The following is a 25,633-nucleotide window of genomic DNA, read 5'->3' as shown; positions in this document are numbered from 1 at the left end:
AACTGCCCAATTTCCGCTACTGTTCTTCAGTAACTATACAGGAACAAGCCACACTTGAGTGATTAACAAACTCGCGATCGTTGTGCGGATCATTCAAAAGCTGCAGTCGACGGATCCGCTGTCCGTCAACCTCTTCGGCGGGCTTTTCATGGTGCACGCGAAAATTTCGATGTGAACACAGTGTCAGTTTGGATGTTAGTTTTTATTTTGGAAGTCCGGAAAATCAGTGGTAAGTTTTTGCTTTTTTTCTAAATCCTACCATTTACCAAAAACAACATGGCTAGAGTCCGGATTAAAAGGCACTAAAATCGTGAAAGAAAGTGCTTAAAAAACCAAATTATTTTCCTCAAAAAAGTATAAAAATCTTTAAAAAAGTATACGGAAGATTTTAGACTGTTTTGAAAACTTTCAAAACTTTTTTGGACTACTTAAAAAATATTTGGAAGGTTTTTGGACAGTTTAAAGATAATATTGAATTTTCTGGAATTTTTTGGAAGCTTTCAGACTTTGTTTTAATATCTTTTGGGAGCATCTAGACTACTTGAAGAGCATTTGGAAACTTTTAGACCGTTTTGGAAGGCTTGGGAAGCATTTTGGAGTCCCCGTAGTGTTTTTAAACTGCTTGAGAAGTATTTGTAAGGTTTTTTGGACAGTTTAAAGACCATATGAAGGTTCTGGAATGCTTTAGAGGCATTTGAAAATTCTTAGACGGTTCTAGAACTTTTTGGAAGCTTTTAGACTGCATTGAATTTTTTTGAAAGCTTTTAGACTAGTTGAAGATTATGTGGAAGCCTTTAGAGTGCTCTAAAAGCTTTTCGAAGCTTCTAGATTGTTTTGGATGGCTTTTGACGGTTTGAGAAGCATTTTGGAGTTTCTGTAGTGTTTTAAAACCTTTTCAGACTACTTTAGGAGCATTTGGAAAGTGTTTGAATAGTTTAAAGAGCATTGAAGGTGCTGGACTGCTTTTAAGACATTTTAAACCTTGTGGGCGGTTCTATAGACACTTTTGAAAGCTTCTAGATTGTTTTGGATGGCTTTGGCCTTTTTGAGAAGCATTTTGGAGTATCTGTAGGGTTTTAAAACCTTTTCAGAGTACTTTAGGAGCATTTGGAAAGTGTTTGAACAGTTTAAAGAGCATTGAAGGTGCTGGACTGCTTTTAAGACATTTTAAACCTTGTAGACGGTTCTATAGACACTTTTGAAAGCTTCTAGATTGTTTTGGATGGCTTTTGACGGTTTGAGAAGCATTTTGGAGTTTCTGTAGTGTTTTAAAACCTTTTCAGACTACTTTAGGAGCATTTGGAAAGTGTTTGAATAGTTTAAAGAGCATTGAAGGTGCTGGACTGCTTTTAAGACATTTTAAACCTTGTGGGCGGTTCTATAGACACTTTTGAAAGCTTCTAGATTGTTTTGGATGGCTTTCGGCTGTTTGAGAAGCACTTTGGAGTATCTGTAGTGTTTTAAAACCTTTTCAGACTACTTTAGGAGCATTTGGAAAGTGTTTGAACAGTTTAAAGAGCATTGAAGGTGCTGGACTGCTTTTAAGACATTTTAAACCTTGTAGACGGTTCTATAGACACTTTTGAAAGCTTCTAGATTGTTTTGGATGGCTTTTTGACTGTTTGAGAAGCATTTTGGAGTTTTTGTAGTGTTTTAAAACCTTTTCAGACTACTTTACGAGCATTTGGAAAGTGTTTGAACAGTTTAAAGAGCATTGAAGGTTCTGGACTGCTTTTAAAACATTTTAAACCTTGTAGACGGTTCTATAGAAACTTTCGGAAGCTTCTAGATTGTTTTGGATGGCTTTTTGACTGTTTGAGAAGCATTTTAGAGTTTTTGTAGTGTTTTAAAACCTTTTCAGACTACTTTACGAGCATTTGGAAAGTGTTTGAAAAGCTTAAAGAGCATTGAAGGCTCTGGAGTGCTTTTAAGTAATTTGAAACCTTGTAGACGGTTATATAGACACTTTTGAAGCTGCTAAATTGCTCTGTCTGTCTTGAAATCTTTTGAGACCTTCTATAGATAAGTTGAAAAGTTTTTGGAAGCTTCTAAGCTGTTTTGTAAGTTTTTGCAAAGCATTTTGGCGCTTCTATAGTGTTTTGGAATGTTTTTATATTTTTTTAGACTACTTCGGATCATTTGGAAATTATTTGGTCAGTTTAAATTTGTAAATTGCTACCCATTTTGCAAACAGATAATTGGTATGTTTTGGTCTCTCAGAAGCCTGCAATATCTCAATATTGCTATATGCAATTGTAAATTAACCTTTATAAAAATAAAGCCATACAAAAATAGCAGCAAATAAGCACAAAAAGAAGAAAAAAGCAAAAAATCTGTCAAATAACGTGATTTTGCGTAAATTCTTCACATTAGATGTCAAAGGTTGGTTGCTTTAATTATTTACAAAAAGCAAAATTTCTAGAAATCCGGACTCTAGACATGACAACTAAAAATAATCATTTTTTCCTAATTTTTGAAATGAAAGTTTGAATTTTTTTTTAATTAAATTGGCAACGCCGCCATTTATTTCAAAACTATAAAAATTGATCCATATGCAACATTTTACTAGAAATCTAAATATGCAAAAATTGACAGGCTATTTTATTTCAAATTATAGAATGTTGTTCTGCCTGGCATTTACACTACACAGACATTTGATTGAAATTCTTTTTCTCCCCCACTGTTTTACACCATTTTATTAAAAAATAAAGAAAAAAGTTGAATAACAAATTAGAAGATGATAACAAAATACTAGGATTATTCCATTTTCGCAACATTTTACTTATGAAACCAGCCATTTTTCATTCAGTCGTAGCGAAACGTGTCTATATTTATTAAGAAGATTTATCAAAAGTTTGCCAATAAATTCATTGGGACACCCTGTAATGGTATGGAAAATTTAACAAAACTTTTTAGAAATATTACAGAAATTTCCTTGACTAATTTTGGCATTTATTAATTATTGTTATGAGATTCAAAACATTAATTTTCCGCTTTATTAACCAGAAGAAGTTAAAAAAGTATATTTTTGATTTTCTGAGATATCCAAGTTACAAGCTTTATAGTTTCGACAGAGAAAGTATTCCATGCAAACATATTCTAATGACAGTTATTAATGCCTTTTTATGCAATTGTTACGCCTCTTTTGCCTATTAAAGAACATAATCAATTACTACTTCAATCGAGACGACTAAAAAGAAAATAATAAATAATTCAATTGAAACAGGAAACGGCATGTCCAATAAGAAAAGCGAAGCACGCCGCTCTTTCAGATTTTTTTTCCACAGGACGCAATATTAACACCTCATTTATATCCACCGCAATGATTAAAAACTGAAATGATACATCAAGACCGGAGATAAAACCTTTCCACACTAAAACGTTTAATCAATTGAAATGGTTAATATTCAGATTTCGTTTGATTCGATACGCGTTTTCTAAATCGGATATTAGAGTCTCAGTCAATTTGCTTTTATGTTGTAAAAGTACAGTTTTTGGACCAATCTACTTACAATTTACTAAATAATTTGTTGCTTAAAAAATAGAAATTCTGAGTGAAGAAATGGTGTTATGGTAGTGTGAGCCGGTATTGATTTAACTCACCCAACACACCATGACAATGAACCGGTGACTGCACATAAGGTCAATGGCAAAAGATGGGGGTGATACTATTAAAACTGCGGCAGAGCGGAAATATCGTGTTTACCTGTGCAGGAAATGAAGTCATCGTTTTTTTTCCGAAATTTAGGAAATAGGGTGATTGTGTGTGCGAAGGGTGATTTGCTGTAGTTACATCCCGGATTTACCTGTTGAACATGTCTGAAGTACTTCCAGTTGCACTCTGAAGCTCTCTTGAAGCTAGTACCTGATGAGAACATTTAACAAGCCGAATATGATTGTTTTAACATCAGATTGTCTATCTTTCAGACCTCTTCTGAGAATGAATGATTGAAGCTCTCTTTTATTCTTCCGTTTATTTTGTCTTCTACTCTACTTCGTCCAACTTTCCTTTTGCTGTTACTATTTGCTTTCCTATTTTTCTCTTGTCTCTTTATTTTTTTTGGATTTTTCTGTTTCTAATATTTTTTACGATCTAAATTCTCTCGTTCTATATCTTTTTTAATTCTTACTTCAATCACGTTTTCTTCTAAACATGATGTTACTTGTAGTTGTTCTGGAGTTGTTCTATGTTACTTAATAGTGTCCAATCAGTGCAATCTCTCCCCAATTGATGCAGAAAGTTATTATAATCAATTTTTAGATAGTTACTATAATCAATTTTCTGAACTTTCGTATCCTCTGAAGAAGAAGGAATTGGCAAATCCAGATACGTAATTCTCCTTCATATTGAGGTGAAATTAACTATTGCTGATGATGAAGATGTACGAAGGCGTAGCAAGGCCACAGACGTTATTTTTTTTTAAATTTCGACTTCAAACTCGGAAATTAACTAAATTCCGACTTTGAACTCGGAAATAAGTTAAATTTTGACTTCAAACTCGGAAATTAACTAAATTCCGACTTCAAACTCGGAAATTAACTAAATTCCGACTTTGAACTCGGAAATTAGTTAAATTCCGAAAGAATTTAGGTAAATTCCGACTTCAAACTCTGAATTTAGTTAAATTCTGACTTTGAACTCGGAATTTAGTTAAATTCAGACTTTGAACTCGGAATTTAGTTAAATTCCGACTTCGAACTCAGAATTTACATTGTCACATTGCAAAAGCTCTTCAAACCAAATTAGACAACATTTTTCAGTTTGGCAACATTGCAAACATTCTTCGAAGCAAATTAGTAAAATTTGTTAACTTTGGCAACATTGCTAACACACTTCAAATAAATTAGTCGGACTTGTCAGTTTGGTTACATTACAAACACTCTTCGAACCAAAATTGTAGAATTTGTTAATTTGATAACATTGCAAGGATACTTTTGAACCAAATTACCAAATTTGGTCAGTTAGGCAACATTTCAAACAGTCTTCAATCTAAATTAGGAGAGTTTGTTAATTTGGCAACATTGCAAGCAAACACACTTCAAAGAAATTAGTTGAACTTGTCAGTTTGGACAGATTGGAAACACTCTTCAAACCAAAATTGTAGAATTAGTCAGTTTGGCAACATTACAAACACTCTTTGATCTTAATTAGTAGATCTAAAATAGTAGAATTTGTCAGTTTGACAACATTGCAACTAAATTCCGAGTTCGAAGTCGGAATTTAGTTAATTTACGAGTTCGAAGTCGGAATTTAAGTACATTTCGAGTTCAAAGTTGAAATTTAACTAAATTCTGAGTTTGAAGTCGGAATTTAACTAAATTCCGAGTTCAAAGTCAAAATTTTACAAAATTCCGACTTTAAAGTAAGAATTTAAGTAAATTCCGAGTTCAAAGTCAGAATTTAAGAAATAAAATGTTTGTGGCCCTTCTACGCCTTCGTAAAGATGTCATCACAACAGAAACTTTTTTAAATTTTATCCGTCTTGATGATGCTTGAAAGGTTAATTTTAAGGATTTGCTTGAGTAACTTGTAAGTATTGTATTCATATTGATCTCTCACCCTCTCTAAAATGTTGTAACTATATTTGAAACCGCTCTTCGTAGAAAGAGTCTTGTCTTTTTGAAATCCGTTTATTATTATCGAGTTTATCAGTGAAGATGTCAAGAAGGTTTAAGAAAGAAAAATTGAAAATACCTTAAAGGATTTATTCTTAGAAATAGCAACTTGGCAACAAGCAATCTTAATAATTGTAAATTGAAAATATAAGATCGAAAAAAACGTTTTTTGTTATTTGTGTGTTAGTTTGAAATTTCTTCACATTATTGAAACCAACTTTCTTTATTACAAAAAGCATTTTAAAAAGTGTAAATCATAGCAAATTAGAATAAAGTGACAAATTTCAAACTTTGCTCCAACAGACACAAAGACACTTTTATTAAAATTTAATTAATTCGACAGTAGTAATTACTAGTGATAACCGAATTCCCTACAAGCTAAACACTTATCAATAATTAAAAAAATTGAGGTAATTCAAACTAATAACATTCTTAATTTAATTAGTCCACTGCGCCTAACTGAACTAGTTTCTTTAATTTCTTAGTGCATTGTTTCAATTTTATTAGTTTACTTTTCTCTCGCATAGAAATCAACTGCATCTAATCTCAATCAATAAATCATGTCAGATAAACTTATAATCATGTTGATTTGCAATCTAAAAAAAGGAAATTAGAAGCATGTGCGCCGCCGTTACGGTTACTTTTTCCGTCGGTAAAATGGAAGAAATAAACAAAACGTTACTTGTAATTTTTTTGGCCTGGATTGATGTCTTAATGCGGGCTCTGGTCAATTTATAATAGTCATATTTATGTCAAATTGCAGCGATTTCTCCGTATACTAAGTAAATTAGCGGGAACGAGGCCAATCATCGGTTAGATTTAACGTTGTCGTAAACTTGTAAATGCCTTTTGGTACGGAAGTACCTTTAACCATAAAAAAGTGGTGTATTTGCAACTAATGATTGAAATTTTCAAGTTACGTCAATTTTTTTTTAGTTTGTAGGTTTTTGTGTCATTTTAAGTAAGTCAAAGTTTGTATCAATTAGCAACCAACATGAAAATGAAGCAATTACTTCTAGAATTTGTACTTTTTGAGGCAAATTTGGAGATTTTATTCATTCGCAACAAAACATTACTTTTTTAAACAATGAAATTAACATTGTAAAACCAATATAAATAATTTTTGTAAAATGCTTTATGGATTATCTGACTCAGTCGTTTGCAGTAAAATTTCAATAACCTTTTTAATAAAAATTGACGACTGCTTTTCTACCATTCAAAATATCCGTCAAATGTCATTTTTCTTGGATTTCGAGAGAAATGATGTGGATACCCTTACAGGCATAAAGATGATCAACTGTCAATTAGAATATGGGAAAACCACCCAACGATTTAAATATTTCTGTTAGAACAAAAGTGAATGGAAGTGCGAAAATATATACAGAGTGAAGCAAATGTTTGTATGTGGTTTTTGTGCTTTTTAAGTTAATGATAATAATCTGTGCAATTGCTTCAGTTTTACTTACGATAATCGATTAACTACTTCAATCGATCAATACAATTCGATCGTTCCTCCTAATTTCTAATTCCTCCTGTATGATAGTTTGTGATTGGTCAAAAAAAAGCAGTTTTCAACTTGCTGCTTTTTCTTGACCAATCACAGACTAGTAACAGTGCTTATTTTAAGAAATGTTGTCCCAAAAATTTGTATCCATCGGTTCACTAATATGAAAATAAGGAAAGTGCAGTAATCAACTTGGCGTAGCATTGAAAATTAAAAAATAATAGATTGAAAACCAGTCATGTGAAAAATAACAATATAATGCGTTTTGTTATGGCCGGTTAATAAATTGTAGGAAAGCGAATATTGGTTGGGATTCACTTACGTTTCTGCGTAAGTAGTGAGAATTGGGCCACCACATTGAAACCAAATTATATAAAACTGAAAGGAATTCACCTATTGTTCGTATAAATTCTTTTTTTCTAGACGGGCATTGCGTTTAACAGGTGATAATATGATGAAATAGGCTCTATTTGTTGAAAATCTTGTTGGATCTTAACAACTTGTGCGACTAGACACTTCCCGCCAATTAGTTATCCACTTTACAGTAGAACCACCAATTGATCGATTACCATTTGTCGTGTTTATTGTCACTATTCTTCTTGTTGACCACAGGAACTAATTAATACGATTTGTTTAACGTTTACAGGTAATCAGATTTATGGCATCAGACCATAATGTTTCGTAATAAGTAATGATTTATTTGCTTAATCCTCAAAATTGCTCAACGGTGTATTGTTCCATACGTTTAAGCAAAAATCCATGGTTTTTAAATGATATTCGAGTTAAACTGGATTTACAATAAAAGTGGAACAAATCTAATTGGCCTCTGGCTAAGTATGCAAAGCAGATAGCTAAATAATAGGTGTAGAATGTGGAGTAATCACGATTCTTTGCGTTTCGAACATATGTCGCCGTCTTTTCTCTTCTGTCTAATCTGTTTACAGTTTCACTAGGGAGGTAATGGGGCAGAACCATTTTTCATCGTTAAACAGATTAAACTTTCCAAGCTAGCAAATAATATCCGATGAATATTATCAGAATTATGATTAATTCTTTCTGGTTAGCGTAAGCTTGCCAAATGTTCAATGAATAGATTGAATTAGTTTTTGTATTTACTGTTAAGTCAACTTAGATGGTCTTTCTTCTGCAGCTGCATAATAACAGTTCAGTTAGAGTGATCATTAATACATACATACGTTCTTCTTAAGATACAAAGTGTGCTAGTCGTGTAATTAATATCAGCGCATATAGAAGTTAATCATGATGATTTTAAATTTTACAAATTGCTTTTAGTGACTGTATTTGCACGTTTAAAGTTTTGGTTTACGGCTAAATAAAGCACAGGATTTTTTTTGATGAAGTCCCAAATTGCCAGTTACTTAATTATTTAATTTCTATTAAATACATTAATATAATGGTCAATTTTGTACTCAAAAACTGTAAATTTTGCATAAAAGTTAGAAAAATGCGTTTATGTTTCCTCTATGGATTATCTGTATATTTTGGCGAAAGGTTAGATAAAGTAACGAAAATTAATCAAACGGTGTCATGCATTGAATTCGGCTTTCAGAAATAAAAAATAAGGACCGCATTTAATTTACACAAATGAGGTTGATGATAGTTCCGCAAAAACAAAACTGATAATACCACTTTTAAGACCTTTAAAAGCTGTGAGGAGGTGTAATTAGTTTTGATTTAGGTCCAATATTAAGGTCACCAAAAATTAAAACGTAAAATTACAAAATGTACTTTTTTAAAATATCTCAAAAATCTCTACATGTCAATTTATCAAGACCATGATTATGCCACTTTCATTTAACCAAATCTGTATCTCTAACCGTTTTCAAGATTCCCCTCCTTATCCTGGACACACTGTATAGAAAGTAGTTTTAGATTAAAATAATTAAATAAATGTGGCTAAAAAGATGATCTAAAAAAAAAAAACTAAAAAGTAAAGCGGCAACGTCGTGCTGTTATAATAATAATATAAAATTAATAAATAATTAATAAAATTAATATAATATTTAATATTAATATTTCTGAAGCAATTGAATACACGTATATTTTAGTATTATTAGTGTTATGAAAAAATAAATTAATTTTAGTTTATTTTAAATTACATGTAACATTAACTTAACTTTCAAGATAAGACGTATTCTAGACATGTTCTAACCTAAAGAAGGTGAAAGACTCATAATTTCACCGCACTAGTCGGAATTGGTGTATCCTTGACCAAACGATGGAAAAGAAATTGGAGAAATGAAGTAAGACCAATAAACAGGGAATGAAGGAAATAGTTATTTACCTAGCAAGTACGGAAAATGGTAATTTTCCGCACGAGACTGCAGTTGTAAGCAGTTAAATGGTGGTAAAGACGCTTTCCGCTTGTGTTAGGTACAACATTTTTCCTACGAGTATCAATTTTCATTAAATTGAACGAAAATGTATAGTAAAATTACTAAAATAAAAGCAGCTGTTTGCAAAGATGATTAAAAGTGTATTCTTAATTGAGAAATCAAATAACTACACCTTTTTAAGTTTCAAAACACCCGAGTTACTTGCTGTCAAAGTTGACATTACCAACTGGTCATCAAGTCAAAGTTCTCCATGCAATATCTCCTTGATTGTAAACTTTTCCTGTAAAACTCTAATAGGAAAATTAAAGAGAACCTAAAAAACTACACAATGGTCAAAATTAGACCATTGTATCGGTCAAAATAACTGAATTACAAGATGCCAAAATTGGCAGTGCAATTTGAAAACTAAACAAGGTTCTACGTGCAATAACAGAAAATTTTAAGAGGGCTTTAAGGGCTACACAGTGGTTAAAACTAGACTTTAGTAATTGTCAAAATAATCGAGTTATAAGCTGTCAAAGTTGGCAGTGCAATGTAAGAACAAATTATGGTTTTACGTGCAATAACTCACGAATTTAACACATTTTGCTCGTATAAATTAATCGAAAATTTCAAGAAGATTTCAAAGATTACACGATGGTCAAAAATAGACTTCTTTAACAGTCAAAATAACCGAGTTATAACCTTTCAAAATTGACAGTGCAACAATTCCCCAATTTGTTACATTTTTTTCCTATACAATAATAGAAAATTTTAAGAGAATTTCAAGCCTTAAACAGGGATAAAAACTAGACTTTAGTAATTGTCCAAATTGACAGTGCAATTTAAACAAGTTTTACGTGCAATAACTCTCTAATTTGTCATATTTTGCCTGTCTACATAAAAAGAGAATTTTAAAAGGACTTCAAAGACTACACAGTAGATAATACTAGACTTTAGATATTGTCAAAAATAATCGCGTTACAAGCTGTCAAAATTGACTGTGCAATGTAAAAACACAGAATTACAACACAAAATTAGGATTCTACGTCCAATAACTCCCTAATTTGACACATTTCGCGAGTATACATTAATAGAGAATTTCATTAAGATTTCAAGAGCTACACAGTGGACAAAACTAAAATTTAGTAATTGTCAAAATAAGCGAGTTACAAGTTGTCAAATTTGACAGTGCAAATTTAACTCCCTGATTTGTCACATTTTGCATCTATACATTAATAGAGAATTTAAAGGAGATTTTAAGAGCTACACAGTGGCCAAAATTAGGCATTAGGAACTGCCAAAATAACTGAATTACAAGCTGCCAAATTGACAGCGCAATTTGAAAACAAGTTAAAGTTCCACGTACGTATTAAGAAGGCCCCTAAAGGACAAAATATGTAGAGAATGAAATTTGCTACAATTTTCATTATTTACTCTTTCTTGTGGCTTCTCTAATAACGGAGTTATGTATGTATGTGTAAAACAATTAATTATATTCAATGTTAAACTTTTGCAAAATTACATATGAACACCAGAGGAAACATATTTTATTTTTGACATTGAAAACACAGAACAAAAGAATTTGATAAAATCTCATGATCACTTCAATCCATATTTATTGCTCAATAGTGTTGAGTACTTTGATTGGGTATACAATTTTCATTATTTACTCTTTCTTGTGGCTTCTCTAATAACGGAGTTATGTATGTATGTGTAAAACAATTAATTATATTCAATGTTAAACTTTTGCAAAATTACATATGAACACCAGAGGAAACATATTTTATTTTTGACATTGAAAACACAGAACAAAAGAATTTGATAAAATCTCATGATCACTTCAATCCATATTTATTGCTCAATAGTGTTGAGTACTTTGATTGGGTATTCAGCAAGAAATTTAATTGCCATAAAACAGTTGCAGGCTACAACAACGCCATTTAAGAGGTCGTGGTCTTGGTAATTTGGCGTTTTTTTGACGGAAGATCAGTAATTTGGTAATTATTATTTTACTGTAAATATGCCTTCCAATTCGCAACAAATAATTTGATTTTTTTGTTGTGCTTGGTCCAAGCAACGTGTGTAATGTGGCTAATTTATACTAAGCCAACGTGGAAAGTGAAACTATTTAGATTAAGTTTCTCAGCCAGCTTCCGCAATAAAAATCAGACATGAACATGCCTATTAAAGAAAGCGAGATAATTCTGTTAGCCGCAATTGATGAGATTCATGCCGGTTTAGATCAAAATTATTATCACTACACTTCCGGTAAAAGTCTATGCAGGATTGTAGCTCACTGCTCAGTACATAATGTAGGTAAGCAAGGTTGTCCGGAAGATGTCAATGATCAAATGATTTGTCCCAGATTTAGATTTTATTTGTGTCTGTGTTAAAGTTTGGTTTATTAAATAGTAATTCTGAAAATACACTGAAAATGTCTTCAAAATGAAGACTGCTGGAAGGTATCGAGTGAACTAAAGTATAGTAAGCAAGACACTTGTTCCTGAAGACCACGAAGCAGAAAAACTGGTCTACATAATCATCCAGAAAAATAAAATAAAAATAAACTTCTTTGTTTCTGTTTTTCAATTGGAAGTTCGGCTGTTCTAAATACAGGCGAAAACCAGATTACCAGAAACTGGAATTGTACTAAAGTTCCAGTGCAACCCGAGTTTTCCAACCGAAAAAGCTATTATTTATCCAGTAAGAAATTTTTTCTACGAATGTTTGCAAATAAGCTACTTTGCATACGTAAAAGTATGTGCAAAGTGGCACTTTCCCGCACACTATGCGGGAAAAATTTTTTCCCGCACACTTTTTAAAATGCTGATTATACCTTGCAACAGTGGTTTTATATAGACTATTATACATAAAATCTGCTTAGAATTTTGCGTAGAATTCAAAAATGTAATAATATTCAGGGGTTTCATATAAAAAACACGACTTTTTTCACATTATTCTTCCGTACAGTTTAGGTAAATAAACCACCTTGTCTCTGTCTTTGAAAATGAGGCTTGTTTCCTTAGAAACCAAAGCTCATTGTCAATCTATGCTCATTGTCAAACAACGCATTTATATGCAATTTAAAGTCTACAACAGTGTTTATTCTTACTTATTTAAGTTAAAAAAACTATTTTAATAATGGATATCACTGAAGATGAACTTCCGGAAGATGTTCTAAAAGCCGCCAACATGGCTAGTTTGCAATTGCTGCCTCTCAAATCGCGAGAAAAATACGAGAAACAGTACGAGTTGTTTACCCAATGGTGCGAACAAAAGGGGATAAAAACCTTAAAGGAAGAGGTACTTTTAGCGTATTTCGTTACTTTAAGTAAAGAATTCAAACCTAACACAATGTGGTCAAAGTATTCAATGCTCAAAAATGTAATAAAAATAAAAAGAGACATCGATATCGGTGAATTTTATAAGCTCACTGCATTTCTGAAAAAGCAGAATGTTGGTTTTAAACCTAAAAAGGCGAAAATTTTTACAAAAGAAGAAATATTCAGTTTTATGAACTCCGCACCAGATGAAATTTACCTGTTAATTAAAGTTGCCACTATATTCGGACTTGCTGGTGCATGTCGAAGGGAAGAGCTAGCCAATTTAACCACTACAGATATTGAAGACAAAGGAAACCTCATAATTGTTAAAATTAGGGATTCCAAAAATCATACAGCAAGAAACTTTATAATATCAGAAGAAGTTCATAACGGAACCTACCTGCAACTGTACAGAAGATACACCGGCCTACGTCCAAAAAATTCAAACAATCGTTTTTTCCTAGTTTACAGAAAGGGTAACTGTTTTTCGCAAAGTGTTGGAGTAAACAGTTTTGGAAAAATGCCTTCTGAAATAGCTATTTTTTTGAAGTTGCCAAATCCAGAACTCTACACAGGGCACAGTTATCGTCGATCATCGGCAACGTTCCTGGCCGATTCTGGAGAAGGAATCACTGACATAAAACGCTTGGGGGGTTGGAAATCGACTACGGTAGCTGAAGAATACATTGATGAATCCACAAGTTATAAAAAAGGATTAAGTAACAAAATTCTGACCTTCAATCCTAAAGAAAGTGAAGCAGTTCCAAGTACCAGTATTTTACCTTCAGTTGCTCAATCTGCGATCAATTTAAAAAACGCGACCAACTGTACATTTAACATTAATGTTGTTAATAACAATAAATAGTTATAAGTTGTTGTTTTTAATATCAATAAAAATTAAAAACAAAATGTATAGATATTTCATTCGTAGAAAAAATATTGTTCCTAACACGTGTGCAAAGTAGTTTTCCCGCACTTGAAGCTTATCCGTACTCCGCTTCGCGTCGTTCGTCTAACTGCTTTCGCGTGTGGGAAAACATAACTTTGCACACTGAATAGGAAAACTACTATTATTATTTCTCTCATTAAATAACATATTGAATATGAAAACCACTTTGAGATCCCATCGTGCTTCCTTACGTAGTTTCAAGTTTCAATATTACCTTAAAGACAAAACCACAACGGAACTACATGCTTATTGAGGTGAGAAATGATTGACCAGTCAACACACCGGGCTTAATTACCGGTGATTTTTCTTATTGGTCAATTTGACGTCGTTGAGTACCATTATGACATTATTTCGCGGAACCATCCGTTATAAAAGCGGCTACCGGAACCGTTTTGGCGCGGACATTGACCAGATCTGTAACGAATACTGACCATGGAAATGGAAAAAAATGTAAATATCGTTAGTTTTGTATGTCATTAAGAATAGCGGTGAAGATGGCGCCCGAGTTTTAATTGGGCCCCTCGTTAGCTCTAACTTGGGTATTATTGCTTCTTTGTACGACTTTCGCTTTTTTACACTGCCAAGCACGGATTACTCACTGAAATTTTGTTTCAGGCCATGACAACTGATTGATGAAGTAATGTAATCATTTTCGCACTCAACAAAATGCAGAGCAACGAATTAGAGCCACAACGAAGCGACTATGTCCACAACCACCAGAAAAACACTCAAAGAACATTTAATGGATTTTTCGTTAAAGTCAAATTTAAATTAGTGTCGGGAACTTTTAACTGTAGTGTTCAGTGTATGCTTTTAATGGTGTTTTTCGTTAGTGTCTTTAGTAGTGTAGCGGGCAACCGACCTCCGCGGTTCTTGATCGATGGTCAGACCGAGATTGTTCTAAGACTGAAAGAAGGAGAGGACACACCAGTTGGTAAGTTGATTATACTCAATAAATTCATTTATTTTGTGGATTACCTAAAAGTTTAGAAAATGCACAGTTTATAACAGTGACCAGTTGATTCCGTACATTATTCCGTACATATTCCATTTAGCTAGTTAAATAGTGTTCTAGAATAACGTGACAACTGCCACTAACGTCAAAACTGTCAAAATTTCACTAGACATTGCAAGAATTAGAGTTTAATACAGTTTTCGAAACAAGACGTGTTTCTGAGATTTATGACAGTTATTTTGACAGTAGTCACGTGACCGTCTAGCTAAATAGTGTTCTATAATCACATGACAACTGTCACTAAAGTCAAAACTGTCAAAATTTGACTACATTTTGCAAGAATTACACTTTAATACAGTTTTCGAAACAAGACGTGTTTCTGAGATTTATGACAGTTATTTTGACAGTAGTCACGTGACCGTCTAGCTAAATAGTGTTCTAGAATAACGTGACAACTGCCACTAACGTCCAAACTGTCAAAATTTCACTAGATATTGCAAGAATTAGAGTTTAATACAGTTTTCGAAACAAGACGTGTTTCTGAGATTTATGACAGTTATTTTGACAGTAGTCACGTGACCGTCTAGCTAAATAGTGTTCTATAATCACATGACAACTGTCACTAAAGTCAAAACTGACAAAATTTGACTAGATTTTGCAAGAATTACAGTTAAATACAGTTTTCGAAACCAGACGTGTTTCTGAGATTTATGACAGTTATTTTGACAGTAGTCACGTGACTGTCTAACTAAATAGTGTTCTAGTATCACGTGACAACTGTCACTAACGTTAAAACTGACAAAATTTGATATTGCAAGAATTAGAGTTTAATACAGTTTTCGAAACAAGACGTGTTTCTGAGATTTCAGAACTCATAAGGAAATATGTTGATTTAATGACCAGCAGAGCCAGGCAGTAGCTAGCTATACAATTTGGATAGTTGGTAGTTGTAATCTAGTTACTTTTTCAAATAAGTAGCTGTAGCTATAGCTTTCTGCATTGTAGCATTGGTTTGCATATAGCTACATTTGAAGTAACTTAAGTTACTGAAGTAATATTGAATATTTAAGTAGCTTTAGCTACATAGTTTGCTTAAGTTTTTTTCATATTTCAAATAGTATACTTGTTGATTAGAAATTTGGTTATACATACAGTAAGTCGATAGAATGACTAGCAAAATATGGACTAGAAAATATGGAATTACGCACCCCTGGGTCACCCTGTATTATACTATAATTTGTATCAAGTAATTTAAAAAGTAACTAGATTAAACCAACTGGTGGCTTTAGTTACTTTGTAGCTTAACTACTTTTTTCAGAAAGTAGCTGTCCAAATTGTAGCTTGAATAATAAAATAATAATGTAGCTTGTAGCTGTAACTAGCTACTGTATTTCAGTAGCTTATACAGTAATATCATACTTTCAAGGAAACAATACAAAAGTACTAAAGCAAAAAACCATAAGTTTTACTCCCTCCTACAAATGAATAGTCTAACAGCTTTTAATTTTCTACAGGGTGTCCCAAATTCCAATGTCACAATTTTAACAGCCCGTATCCTACATCAAAAAACAATGGTAAAAAACTTTAAAAAAACTTAACTTGCTAAACAACTAACAAAACTTAACTTGCTACATGAACTATTCCAAAAACTTAGAAGCACAGGGTATTAAAGTCAAGATTTAAGTTTGTATAAAAATTCAATTTTATTGTTCAAAAACGGCTAGAAACGAATACCCTGAAAACGGTTAGTTCTTCTACCAAAAGAGCATTATTTCCTTAAAATTTATGAATTTGTCCAATCTGCTACTCAAAATTCTGCTAGGACCTTGCCTAAAACAATTTTAACATACTAGCTAGCTTAATGTTCCTTCCTTCCTGAATCTCCTATCTAATTAAGGAAATATGGCTTCTGCTCCCTTTATGGCTCCAGGTGGCTCCATGAAGTGGTACATAAATTAATAATATACTTTTTGGACATACTGTATGCTTTGTAATTAATTGCCTAAATTTTAATAAACCGTCATGATGAGTGCTCGAAGCGGTTCACTGGACATTACCGTTTGTGTCCTAGAAATGAATACCGCAATTTACTACGGACTTAACTAGGCTGAGTTTTTTCGGCCTATACCGGTGCCTTTTGCAAGATTCACTGAAAGTGAAAACATAGTTTTTTCCATTATATTAATAATACCAACAATCGCGAATCCTGTCGTGACTATCGCCTTAAAATATTTTAAATTTATGTGCAATTTTATAAATAATTTATAACTCTTCTCGTTAATACTGACAAACAGTTAAATTGAGAAAAAAGTGGTGTTATGCGGGCAGTGGAGCTTACATAACAATGCCAAAAGGAACGATATCAGTACAATTATCTCAGTTTTTTTTTGTATTTTTACTTACGCTTGAGTTGGGCAATACTTCCTTAAGTAATTCGGTTGGCGTTAAAAAGATTTAATTCAGTCTGGAAAAAATAGTACTCATAAAATAGTACTTAATAGTACTCACAAATCCACCGAATCATTGTTTTGGTGTCGCTATTGAGTAACATCGGTTTTTGAGATCCGTAAAGTGGTGGTTATCATTGACTGTAAATTTAATAAAATCCGCTGTAAATTGAATAATTTATAGCATAAAATGGAGTTAAAAACCTCCAGTAAAACATGGACTTTTACTAACAGTTAATTTTGTAATTGATTTTTACTATGTAGTTAGTAGTACAAGTCTAGACTTTTGAATTATTAATTAAATTGAGTCTAATCGTTGTAAATATCGAATTATTTTGTTGGAGAGCAGCAACTTAAGTAAGCTTTTTACTTGAAGTGAATAAATAAAACTTAGTCTGAAATTATAATATTACAGTTTTTCAAAATCATTTTGATGCTTAAATGATCCAGCAGCATTCACATTAAGTGAAAAAAAAATGAAAAAAATACTGTTTAAGCTCAAGCTTCAGAAGCTATTTGAAGTCACGTGACTATTTCACTGTTTTAAATACTTTTATCTTAGTTTTAATTTTTGAAAGCATTTTTTGATTGTGTTACTAATCTCCTAAACCTATGTGACTGTCCCAGCACTTTCAATAATTAAAATATTAAGTTTAGATTTATGACATCAAAACATTTTTTAAATTCCTTGTGTCTGTATAGAAGTTGACATAATAATTTCCTCAACATTTTAATACCTTTAGGTACTCTCCTTTACAAACTTAAAGGCTACGATGCGGACGGTGACAAACTATCCTTCGGCGTCAAATCCACCTTGGATAGTGATGTCATCATCGTGGACACCACATCGAACAATGAAGCCAACGTATATTTAAATAAGTTGCTTGACAGAGAGGTAACTGACTTACAATCCATGGTCCTACATTGTATACTAATCATTATTGACAGGAAAAAGACGAGTATGCTTTGGTTCTCACTCTAACTGATGGTCACTTAGGCCAAGGCAATTACGTCACCCAGAGTCTACTGATTTTAGTGGAAGACGTGAACGATAACGTTCCCATTTTCAAAAGCCATCAAAGTTCCATTTTACTTCGCGAAGATGCTTCACCTGGTACTTTAGTCCTTTACATTGATTGTTCTGACGTAATGGTATTGGTATTTAGGTATTATTGCCCAGTTGGAGGCTACAGATGCTGATGAAGGGCCATACGGCCAAGTGGTGTACCATGCAGCTACGGATGTGGACAAGAGCCTTTTTAGCGTTAGTACTGTAGGGGAAAAAGCTGTAGTAAAGCTAATAGGTACAAAAGACAAACTCATAAAATAGTTTCTTTTTAAAAAAATGCTTATTGCAGGTAATCTTGATTATGAAAGACAAACAGCCCATCAAATCAAAGTTCTGGCAGTGGACAGAGCTAAAGAAGGACGAGTCAATACTGGAACTGCGGTAATTTTAGTACGAGTTCAGGATGTTGAAGATCGACCACCGGAATTTCTTAGGGTTACACCAGTGGCTAGAATTGCTGAGAACAGTCCTGTGGGAACCGTGGTACTGCAAGGTACTAACTTAACTCACATTTGATATAAGATTTAAAAAGGTCTCTTTTAGTGGTGGCCATCGATGGAGACAGGGAAATCAACAATAAAATTCGGTACTCTCTGACCACAAACAACATAGATCAGATGACTGACGTGTTTAAAATTGAAAAGGACACCGGAAAGGTTGTAACGGCGTTAGAATTGGATCGGGAAGCTTTATCTTTCGGATCCAGTTCGTACGTTTTGCAAATTACCGCCACTGAAGTGGGAAGCCGCCAAAAACCACCCCCACACGCCACCACTGAAGTTACCGTGATGATCACCGATGTGAATGACGAAACGCCATCTTTCAAAAGTCACATGTACGAGTGTGAAATTGCGGAAAATGCACCTAAAAACACTCCGGTCACTTTTATTGGAAACTCAATTCCTGAAGTGTTTGACTATGACCAAGTAAGTATTTACATTAACCAAAGTAATAACTTGACAGTATTACACTTTCGTATAGGGAATAAACGGTACGTTTCACATGTACGTACGAAATGGACATGACATTTTTGAGCTAACACCTACCAGAGCAACCAATGAAGCAACTTTCAGTATTAAGGTGAAAAACAGCACTTTCTTGGATTATGAAAGGGTCAAAGTTATCAACTTCACAATAGTAGCCAAAGAAGTAAATAATACATTTTCTAGTATATGATTTAAGATAAAATATAAGTTTCTCTACTTTAGGTAGTGAAAACTAATCCAAAATTTAGTGAGGTACCAGTTATAGTTCGAATCCTAGACCGTAACGACAACTATCCCGAATTCACCAAGAGCTCCTACGACGTTTGGGTACCAGAGAACTGCGACGCTGGAACTACCGTAGCCTGGGTGCAAGCCCTAGACGATGACTCGGGTACCTACGGCACTATGGGAGTTAGATACACCAACATCGCCGGAAGTATTGCCAATTTGTATGTTTTTACCTGCACCAAAACACTATGTAATACGTCGAAAATCTCCAGGCTAAACATCCATCCAGTTTCGGGGGTTATTACCGTTAAAACACCTGGTGGACCATCATGGGACAGGGAGCAAGTATCACGACATTTTTTAACGGTGGAAGCCAGAGACGATTTGGGGAATGGAAATCGAAATTCTGTGCAGTTAACCATCAATTTGGAGGACGTTAACGACAATAATCCGGTGTTTGTTCAGGCTAAATACGAAGCCAGATTGTTGGAGAATCAGCCAGAATTTCAGGCTGTTTTGAGGGTGGAGGCTAGAGACGCTGACTTGAATGGTGAGATTAATGATTATTATGGCGATTCTAACTTGAAACTTAGCAAAAAAATATACTTCTCTTTTAGTAACAATAAGTTGACTTCTTTTTAAAATATTATTAAATTAGTTACTTCAGAGTTTATTCAGTTCGATTTATTTTGGGTATTTTCTCAGGTACCAAAAATAGCGAAATTGAATATTTTCTGATGGGAGAACTGCATCAGAATTTTACCATTGAAGCCAAAACTGGTTTGGTCAAACCCAGACATTCGATTGACTTTGAGTACATTGAAGGTCCTGAAGAAGAGAACGTGAGGATTTTGTATTTGACTGTTCGGGCACGTGATATGGGTTCTCCAAGTTTATACAGGTGCAGTATATTCTGGAGGTTCCAGAACCTGATTAATATATAGTTTTTGTAGTGAAGTGCCTTTGTTAATCTATGTGGAAGATGTCAACGACAATTCTCCGTTTTTCGAGTACCTGTTCTATAATAGTAGTGTTCCTGAAGATACCGAAGGTGGTACTCCAGTTCTGCAGGTGGATTCAGCGTTTTTGATATTTTTGGCTTTTGTGACAATTTGACAATTGTAGGTGCAAGCTTTTGACTATGATGGCTCCTCTCCCAACAATCGAATAGTTTACCGAATTCAACAAGGTGCCCTGGACAAATTTATTATAGATTCAGAAACTGGTAAAACACAATTTTCAAATTACATATAAACTTTTTTAATAACTTTTTAAATCTTCCAGGTGTGATTTCAATAGCTTATGGAGCCAATCTGGATCCAGATTTGACCCAACCCAGAAAAACCCTTTATCCTTTGAAGGTATTAGCTCTGGATGGTGGTCAAGGTGAAAATCAACTCCACGCAGTGGTAACTGTGGAAATATCCATTCTGGATATTAACAACAAAAATCCAGAGTTTGTAGATGTGGACGATTTGATAATGATGGAAAACACTCCAGTAAGTTTATCTCTGTTTTCCTAACAATTAGGGACAGAAAAGAGAATAAATGTGGAATAATAATCCATTAAAACGTTACTTTTTGTTTTTTTTAGGTAGGTACTGTAGTGACCAGACTACGTGCAAAAGACTTAGATGAAAGTGCCGACCTAACTTACGCCCTTTCTAAAGATATGTGCCAAGCAATTAACGAACGAGGACTTCCTGTCAAAGATTTGGACTGTTTAAGCTTTTTCACCATCAATAAAATCACTGGTGAATTAAGTGTGATCCGAAACGTTGATAGAGAGGAAGTGGAACAGTTTCTCCTTGGCGTGATCGTCAGCGATTTAAATTCTGAAATTGGAGAGCAAAAGGACACTGGTATTTAAAATAAGAATTCTTCTAGCTTGGAAAATAACTAAAATTTTTTACAGCCATTATAAAAATTAAGGTTGATGATGTCAACGACAACAGTCCTAGGTTTACCGAAGCGTTTTATAAGTTTTCCATACCTGAAAACAGCAAAAATGGACTGCTTATCGGTACTGTTAAGGCTGGAGATCTGGACGTTAATCGGACAATGTTTTATTTGCTGGACAAAAGGCAACCTTACAGTTCTTTGGTCCATTTGGACGAAGCTAGTGGAGAAATTTTGGTTGCTAGTAAACTGGACAGGGAGGCTAATGAATGGATCAACCTAACTGTAAGTTACTTGATTTATATTGTAGTTTGTAGATATAATATCAGTTGCGAGTAGTTTAGAGAGGTTTTTTCAAAAATTTGTTGTGTGATTCACATAGGATATAAGTACTTGCATTCTTTGTCGAGAGCTTCAAATTATGATATTTTTATCTGACCATACCATAAACCATTTTTATTTCTTTCAGGTGAAAGCTGTTGATTCAGGTATGCCACCTCGCGCCACCTTGGCGGAGGTTTTCATCCAAATCCTTGACGAAAACGACAACAATCCAATTTTTGCCCATGAACCTACGGCCTTAATAATTCCAGAAAACATACCCGCAGGTATTTAAAAAGTTAAGAATTTTGTTTTACCAACAATTTTGCTACACACTTTTTTTGCATGCAGATTATGCCCAGTTTACATAAGTTCTCTTTCTTATAGTACAGATTTAGGTCCCTGTCATTTTTTTTATTCTTTCAAATGAAAAGAAAGCTGAAAGGAAAGTATTAGGAAAATTCCATTTTGTACCAATCCAAAATTTTCTAAAAAATACGTTTTACCAATAATTATTCTCAAAAAGACTTTAAGTAGGAAAATGTAGGATAAATGCAAAATAACTGTTCAGCTTACCACAACAACCAAGAAATGCAAAATATGGCAAAACTGTTTCTATTACAACTTTGAACACAATTTTACCTTGATATATTTTTACATAATTCTCCAGGCAGCAAGATCACAACAATAAACGCCACAGACGAAGACGCTGGTGAATATGGAAAAATCACTTTCATTCTAGACAGGCTGTCATCCCAAGGAAAATTTAGCATTGAACCGGACACGGGTGTCCTCAGAGTTGCTGAACCACTTGATAGGGAAGAACGTGAAAACTACTTGCTGATAATTGAGGCTTGGGACAATTACCAGCACGGTTTTAGTAGCGGAGAGAGCAGAAACGCTTTCAAACATCTAAAGTATGTCTTTGCTTTTGCGATATGTCAGCAAATTAACTGAAACTTACAGTGTTACTTTGCTGGATGTGAATGATAACAAACCAGAACTAACTGTTGAGTCCACTTGCGTGAATATCACCGAATTTCACGAACCTAGACAGCCGATTAGTTTAGTTCGAGTTGCAGATCGAGATGACCCGAAAACACCCAATGGACAGGTAATTTGAACTCTAGGACTCTATAAAATCTAATCATCATTCTACACAGGTGCTGATAGATATAGCAGAAGGAAACCACCAGAACTTATTTGATTTGTATCAAAACTCCGAGTGGACTGCACAGGTGCGCACCACCACCTCTTTGAGGGGGAGGCACGGGAACTACACTCTAATTGTTCGGGCCCAAGATTTGGGAAAACCGAGTTTTTTAGTGGAGGAACCGCTGCATATTTGCGTAGCCGACTATAATGATCATGCTCCAGTTTTTGTGGCACCACCACATAATTCTACTTTGAGAATTCCAGAGGTGAGATTTTCTGAGATGCTCAACCATTACTTCTTTAAAATATTAACAATTTATATGGAGGAGGTTCGTTCTTCATTAGTTCGCTAATTGCTTTTTAGAATGCAACGGTTGGCAGTGCTTTAGTACAAATAGTGGCCACTGACGAAGACGTCGGACCTAATGGAGAGGTTCGATACCGATTAAAAGCCGACCCAGCTGGACATTGGAGAGCCTTCAACCTCCAGCCTGTTTCTGGAATCTTAGAGCTACGACTACCTCTTAGCAGAAAAAAACAAAAAATCTATGATGTACGTATTTCCAAATTAAATCACATTTTTTTGTGAAAACGCTCTTTGAAGATTCGTGTGGAAGCTTACGACATGGGCATACCCACCTCTTTAAGTTCTGACCTGGACTTAACAGTGTACGTTACCGACATCAATGGTTATCAACCTCAATTTCTGCTGGACGAGTTTGTGGTGGAGTTTACTGGTTTGTTGTTTTTTCCTTCTAAACCTAATCTAACCTATCTCTTTATTGTAGAAAATCAGAGTCCAGGAGCGGAATCCAAAACTCTTCCAAACACCATAGATCGAGATGAACTGTCTTATGAGACTGCTCCAGCACCTATTTGTTACTTTATAGTTGGTGGCAATGAAAATGGCCTGTTTAGTTTACATCCTCTGGATCATACTCTTTCAGTAAGTAAACAGTGAGCAAATATTTTTTTATAATTTGTTAATAAGAGCATAAATATACCTATGTAACCTACAACACTGATATTTTTTGCACGTTTTTCTTTGAACCGGGTTAAAAATTTCTCGAACGAAAGCTTTTAATTTATTGGTGTTATCATTTACAGATTACTAAACCTCTGGATAGAGAGGAGAATGACGTTCATCTGCTTCTGGTAAAAGCAACAGAGGATTGCACTTATCCTCCACCAGCTCAAAACTTTTTCGATTCAAACGATGATACCCAACTCAAAGTGATCGTCAAGGTTCTGGATGTCAACGACAATCCTCCTATTTTTATTAGACGAGTTTTCACTGGTATGAAACAAATATTGCAAACCAACAAAATCGGTCTATAAGGGGCATTTTTCAGGTGGTGTAAGCACCGCAACAGCTTTCGGAACCAAATTTATGACAATAAGAGCTGAAGATGCGGACGCAGGCAAAAACGCTCTTATTTTCTACTACATAGTAGGAAACGTACAAATGACCTTAACTGAAGGTTTAGACAACTTGAAACGTACACCATTTTTGGTTGAAAAAGAAACAGGGGCGATTCAACTCAACTTTGACCCACAACAAGGCATGAAAGGCTATTTTGATTTTATGGTGCTGGCCAATGATACAGGAGGTCTTAGAGACACAGCTAGGGTGTTCATTTATTTGTTGAGGGAAGACCAGAGAGTGCGATTTGTTTTAAGGCAGCACGCTCCAGATTTGAGAAATCGCATTGAGGTGTTTAGAGAGTAAGGATAATTAAATTTGAGTTGAGGATGCAAGTTTAAGTGATTTTTTAGGGTGCTGGGGAACGTCACCGGGGCTATAGTAAATATTGACGAGTTTAGGATCCATGCTAACCATGACGGAACAGTGGACAAGACCAGAACTGATTTATACCTGCATTTAGTAAACAGAAGAGACAACTCAATTTTGGAAGTTGCTGATGTTTTGAGACTTGTGGATCAAAACACTGAGAAACTGGATGACCTGTTTAAGGTTTGATTTTTACTTCATTAGTACTGTAATATACAATATCAATTTCTTTAGGATTTCAACGTCTTGGATACCCAACCTGGGGGGAGTCTGGCGCTAGAAGCAAAATTGCAAGCAGCTGGCACTACTTTCTGGCTGACAGCGACTTCGCTTTTTTTATTCCTCCTTCTTCTCCTTATTCTTGCTCTGTTCATCACTCAAAGACAAGCCTATCAAAGGAAACTCAAAGCAGCTACAGCTACTGCTTATGGTAAGAACAGAGCAAAGTTAAAAATAGGGTAAAACTAATGAGACATTTTAGTGCGTGCAGATTCAGATATTGATGGTCGTGGCCTGAGCATGCTAAGTGGTCGAGTACCCAACACCAACAAGCACAGCATGGAAGGTAGCAACCCAATTTGGCTGAAAGCCTACGAAAATGAGTGGTACAAAGGGGTGGACGACCTTAGGTAAGTTTTAAAGTGTGTCTAAATTAACTTTCAAATAATTACAACAAAAATCAATAGCAACACATCAGACCGAGATTCTTTAGACGAGAATGTGATTTGTAGCGAGGAAATTTCAGAAACAATCGAGCACGTGAATAATACCGGACACCATATAGAGCCTAATATCTACCATACCCTACCAGTGCCCGTGCCTCAACCTCGCAAACTCGAAACCACAGAGTTATGAGTGTTAATTAGAGTTAGAGATAAGTTAAAGAAAATGATTCCTTTGAGTGATCGTGTAAGTGGAGCGAGGTCGGTTGTGCAATATTATTTTTAGTGTAAGTGTTGCCATTGTAAATTGACTTGTGTTTTATTTTTGTAAATGTTTTGTGCTTAGGATTGTAAATACGGTGTTGATTAAAATGTGTTTTAAAAATTA

At 34.2% G+C, this 25,633-nt stretch overlaps 1 protein-coding gene across 1 annotated transcript; it reads left to right on the top strand.

Moving 5' to 3' along the window:
- The first annotated feature begins 30 nt into the window (after positions 1-30).
- On the top strand, positions 31-25,633 carry Cad88C (cadherin 88C). The gene is made up of 29 exons (XM_081980549.1): positions 31-229; positions 14,347-14,665; positions 17,877-18,028; positions 18,082-18,247; positions 18,300-18,437; positions 18,492-18,695; positions 18,746-19,128; positions 19,184-19,351; positions 19,411-19,637; positions 19,689-19,966; positions 20,122-20,317; positions 20,370-20,487; positions 20,542-20,641; positions 20,701-20,915; positions 21,011-21,278; positions 21,332-21,600; positions 21,785-21,923; positions 22,307-22,553; positions 22,603-22,750; positions 22,800-23,057; positions 23,156-23,344; positions 23,396-23,528; positions 23,580-23,737; positions 23,899-24,088; positions 24,144-24,516; positions 24,568-24,766; positions 24,818-25,013; positions 25,065-25,212; positions 25,270-25,633. The coding sequence occupies exons 2-29, from the start codon at positions 14,398-14,400 to the stop codon at positions 25,436-25,438; spliced, it is 5,697 nt and encodes a 1,898-aa protein (XP_081836675.1). The 5' UTR covers positions 31-229; positions 14,347-14,397; the 3' UTR covers positions 25,439-25,633.

Source organism: Ips typographus, linkage group LG1 (assembly GCF_016097725.1).
Source record: "Ips typographus isolate SLU linkage group LG1, UJ_Ityp_2.0, whole genome shotgun sequence".
Lineage (NCBI taxonomy): Eukaryota > Metazoa > Arthropoda > Insecta > Coleoptera > Curculionidae > Ips > Ips typographus.
The sequence above is the reverse complement of the archived record's forward strand: the minus strand, read 5'-3'. Positions and strand labels throughout refer to the sequence as shown.